This window comes from Eleutherodactylus coqui, chromosome 11, assembly GCF_035609145.1.
Source record: "Eleutherodactylus coqui strain aEleCoq1 chromosome 11, aEleCoq1.hap1, whole genome shotgun sequence".
Taxonomy (NCBI): domain Eukaryota; kingdom Metazoa; phylum Chordata; class Amphibia; order Anura; family Eleutherodactylidae; genus Eleutherodactylus; species Eleutherodactylus coqui.
This window is the reverse complement of record NC_089847.1, coordinates 1,443,061-1,447,444: the sequence shown is the minus strand read 5'-3', so window position 1 is coordinate 1,447,444 and position 4,384 is coordinate 1,443,061. Positions and strand designations below refer to the sequence as shown.

Here is a 4,384-nt window from a genome sequence, read left to right as displayed (position 1 = left end):
TAGAAAGAAGTGAGTGCAGCTCTGGAGTATAATACAGTACACGATAAGTAATGTATGTACACAGTGACTCCACCAGCAGAATAGTGAGTGCAGCTCTGGAGTATAATACAGGATGTAACTCAGGATCCGTACAGGATAAGTAATGTATGTACACAGTGACTCCACCAGCAGAATAGTGAGTGCAGCTCTGTGGTATAATACAGGATCAAACTCGGGATCACTACAGGATAAGTAATGTATGCACACAGTGACTCCACCACCAGCAGAATAGTGAGTGCAGCTCTGGAGGATAATACAGGATGTAACTCAGGATCAGTACAGGATAAGTAATGTATGCACACAGTGACTCCACCAGCAGCAGAATAGTGAGTGCAGCTCTGGAGTATAATACAGGATGTAACTCAGGAGCAGTACAGGATAAGTAATGTATGTACACGGTGACTCCACCAGCAGAATAGTGAGTGCAGCTCTGGAGTATAATACAGGATGTAACTCAGGATCCGTACAGGATAAGTAATGTATGTACACAGTGACTCCACCAGCAGAATAGTGAGTGCAGCTCTGTGGTATAATACAGGATCAAACTCGGGATCACTACAGGATAAGTAATGTATGCACACAGTGACTCCACCACCAGCAGAATAGTGAGTGCAGCTCTGTGGTATAATACAGGATCAAACTCGGGATCACTACAGGATAAGTAATGTATGCACACAGTGACTCCACCACCAGCAGAATAGTGAGTGCAGCTCTGAGGTATAATACAGGATGTAACTCAGGATCAGTACAGGATAAGTAATGTATGCACACAGTGACTCCACCAGCAGAATAGTGAGTGCAGCTCTGGGGTATAATACAGGATGTAACTCAGGATCAGTACAGGATAAGTAATGTATGTACACAGTGACTCCACCAGCAGAATAGTGAGTGCAGCTCTGGAGTATAATACAGGATGTAACTCAGGATCAGTACAGGATAAGTAATGTATGTACACAGTGACTCTACCACCAGCAGAATAGTGAGTGCAGCTCTGCAGTATAATACAGGATGTAACTTAGGATCAGTACAGGATAAGTAATGTATGCACACAGTGACTCCACCAGCAGAATAGTGAGTGCAGCTCTGGGGTATAATACAGGATGTAACTCAGGAGCAGTACAGGATAAGTGATGTATGTACACAGTGACTCCACCAGCAGCAGAATAGTGAGTGCAGCTCTGGAGTATAATACAGGATGTAACTCAGGAGCAGTTCTGGAATTTATGTTCATATTGGCAGTTTTTTCAGCAAATTAATTTTCTACAGTATGTAAATTAGTGCTACATGTTGCGAGGCCGGTATTCACTGTTTTCATTAGTGTTTCGATGTTCTTTCTACATTTTGATGTGTTGGCGAGTCGCATTTCCTCGTTTGTCGGCTGGGATCACTTCCATACGGGCCTCACGCAGGTAAATGTGTCCGGTCGTTCTCGCGTTATTGTTGGCCGCCTGATGCCTGATTTTCGTTGCAGTTGGTGTTGCAGGCAGCTGATCGCTGTGAAGACATTGGAGCAGAACAGGAAGTCCTGTTGTTGAACTCTTTGGTCCCGTTGTACCTGCGTTGCGGTCGCGTGGAATCCCCTCCTGACTCTGGGATGAAGCAGAGCCCGCTTTGCACTATATGAGGGCAACTCCAGTCTGGACACTTTGCCATCAGCGAGCCTCCGTCGCTCTTACTCTGCAGCGTGTTACGATGTGTCCGTCGGTCGGCCACCACCTTCTTCAGCTCTGTGTTCAGCCGCCATCGTGGTCTTCTGCTCGCTCATGCATACGCGGTTCGCCCACTGTCAGATCATAGCAATGAATGAGAATGAATGAACGAGCATCTGCGCCTGTTTGACTTGCGCCAATTCACATTCCATGTGAAGCGGGGAGCGTTCAGACGCGGCGCGAACCGACGATACAGCAATGGTGTTTATGCCGGTTGTTTAGCATTTCGACGTAATCATTACTTTGCATTTTACACCATAATCGCCCCATGTAAAAGGGATGTGAAGTGAGCGCCAAGCATGTGGGTGAGCCCCCCACTTTGGTGACTACAGGGGGCACATTACTCCCCAATGCCGACACGATCCTTACAACCACCATAGTCTGCAGGGACTGGGTGAGGAATACTTGTGTGTCCCTGATGGGACGAACCCGCTATAAAACTATACAAGTCTTGTGGCGATGCCAGGAGGAGGTGCCCGTCGCCTCCCGGGGGATTACCATCCACGACTTCAATGTTTGCAAAGAAGGAAAGGACGGACCGAGAATCGTTTTCTGGAGCCGGGGATATTCGCACAGAATAGGCTATATTGCTCATAAATGAATGAACATGCTGCTTCCATCGTATTCTCCTCTCAGACTTCTTTGGTCCACAGTATATGCCATAGAAGTAAGTGCCGGTCCCCGGCCCACCACCCGGCTGTACAAGGTGTGGGACAACCATAAAAAGCCAATGAAGAAGCTCTTGGCAAGTGGGAAAAGGTTAATTGTATCAAGCACCAGAGAAACACGTTTCAAGGCCGGAGGCCTCTTCCTCAGTTGGACTGGAATACGGACAGTGAGACTGCAGTCCATACATGACTTAATCAAGCTGCAGACAATGGATCAGGCACTAACCACAGCAGATAGAACTATAGTGGTGCTATGAAAGAAGAATAAGTTTCGTTACATTGTGTATCGACTGCGGTCTGACCGTTCCCCAACGTGACAGAGGAAGCGGCCTTCAGCCGTAAAGTGTGACTCTCCGGTGCTTGATATGTGCGCCGTGCACCAGGCTGTCTTCAGTTGGTCCTCCTTGGAATTCCTCACACTTCCTTGTGACGTTCCTTGGCCTTTCTAACGGCGGTCCCCGCCCTTCGTCTCGGCGGTCCCCGCCCTTCCTCGCGGCGTTCCTCCTGCCCTTTCTCGCGGCGTTCCTCCTGCCCTTTCTCGCGGCGTTCCTCCTGCCCTTTCTCGCGGCGTTCCTCCTGCCCTTTCTCGCGGCGTTCCTCCTGCCCTTTCTCGCGGCGTTCCTCCTGCCCTTTCTCGCGGCGTTCCTCCTGCCCTTTCTCGCGGCGTTCCTCCTGCCCTTTCTCGCGGCGTTCCTCCTGCCCTTTCTCGCGGCGTTCCTCCTGCCCTTTCTCGCGGCGTTCCTCCTGCCCTTTCTCGCGGCGTTCCTCCTGCCCTTTCTCGCGGCGTTCCTCCTGCCCTTTCTCGCGGCGTTCCTCCTGCCCTTTCTCGCGGCGTTCCTCCTGCCCTTTCTCGCGGCGTTCCTCCTGCCCTTTCTCGCGGCGTTCCTCGCGCCCTTTCTCGCGGCGTTCCTCGCGCCCTTTCTCGCGGCGTTCCTCCTGCCCTTTCTCGCGGCGTTCCTCCTGCCCTTTCTCGCGGCGTTCCTCCTGCCCTTTCTCGCGGCGTTCCTCGCGCCCTTTCTCGCGGCGTTCCTCGCGGCGGTCCCCGCCCTTTCTCGCGGCGGTCCCCGCCCTTTCTCGCGGCGTTCCTCGCGCCTTTCCTCGCGGCGTTCCCAGCCCTTTCTCATGGCGTTCTTCGCGGCGTTCCCCGCCCTTTCTCATGGCGTTCCTCGCGCCTTTCCCCGCGGCGTTCCCAGCCCTTTCTCATGGCGTTCTTCGCGGCGTTCCCAGCCCTTTCTCATGGCGTTCCCCACCCTTTCTTGTGTGCCTAAAATTTATATATAGTAAAGTAATATTGCAAATATTCTTCATAGAAAAGCTCCCATCTTGTGGCTGCGGCTCCTCCGCTGACCCGTGTGTCTCCATGGTAACCCTGCATACGAGCTGTAGCAAACAGCTTAGACAGGAGTAGTTCAATACATTCAGAAGCACACAAAGATGGCAAGCGTGTAAAGAGCCATTAAATATGGAGTGTCACGTACGCCGGGCGAGGGCGAGGAAGGAAAGGCTCTTAGGTTGTGGAGTGACTGGTACCCAACTTTCCAGACTCCTGAAAAGCGACCATGAGCCACAGCCACAACTCTACAGCAACCCACCTGGCCCTGCACTTATTAACAATTTGTCCCTCACTAGACAAGAGGAGAGAGGGGAAGGGACGATACCTATCGATCCCACCTCTGGTCCTCAAACACTCTGCAGTATTGCAAGCTGGCAGTCGTTAGAATACAGGCTGATTTGTATTTAGCTTCCCCACACTTCGGCACGCATGCGAAGCGGAAGCTCAAATCACCCACCTGATCCGTTCTAACGCACTCCAGAGCTCTACAATATGCATACAAAACGCTGCCACCACCAATTTGGTTACGGTAAATTGGAACCCGATTTCTGAATACAATCTTCGGAGAATATGGTTTTGTGTTAACACAGACGAGGCTCACTAATTAATTTAACGTTTAATTCTCAAAGAAAAGA

General features: G+C 51.0%; 1 protein-coding gene across 1 annotated transcript; it reads right to left on the bottom strand.

The window, feature by feature from the left end:
• Positions 1 to 2,830: 2,830 nt before the first annotated feature.
• LOC136582648 (octapeptide-repeat protein T2-like) lies at positions 2,831 to 3,574 on the bottom strand. Its single transcript, XM_066583820.1, has one exon. It carries the CDS (start codon positions 3,572 to 3,574, stop codon positions 2,831 to 2,833), a length of 744 nt encoding a protein of 247 aa, XP_066439917.1.
• Between the last annotated feature and the right edge of the window lie 810 nt (positions 3,575 to 4,384).

Excerpts from the sequence above, each read along its gene's own strand:
- LOC136582648 (XM_066583820.1), bottom strand. The coding sequence starts at position 3,574 with ATGAGAAAGGGCGGGGAACGCCGCGAAGAACGCCATGAGAAAGGGCTG.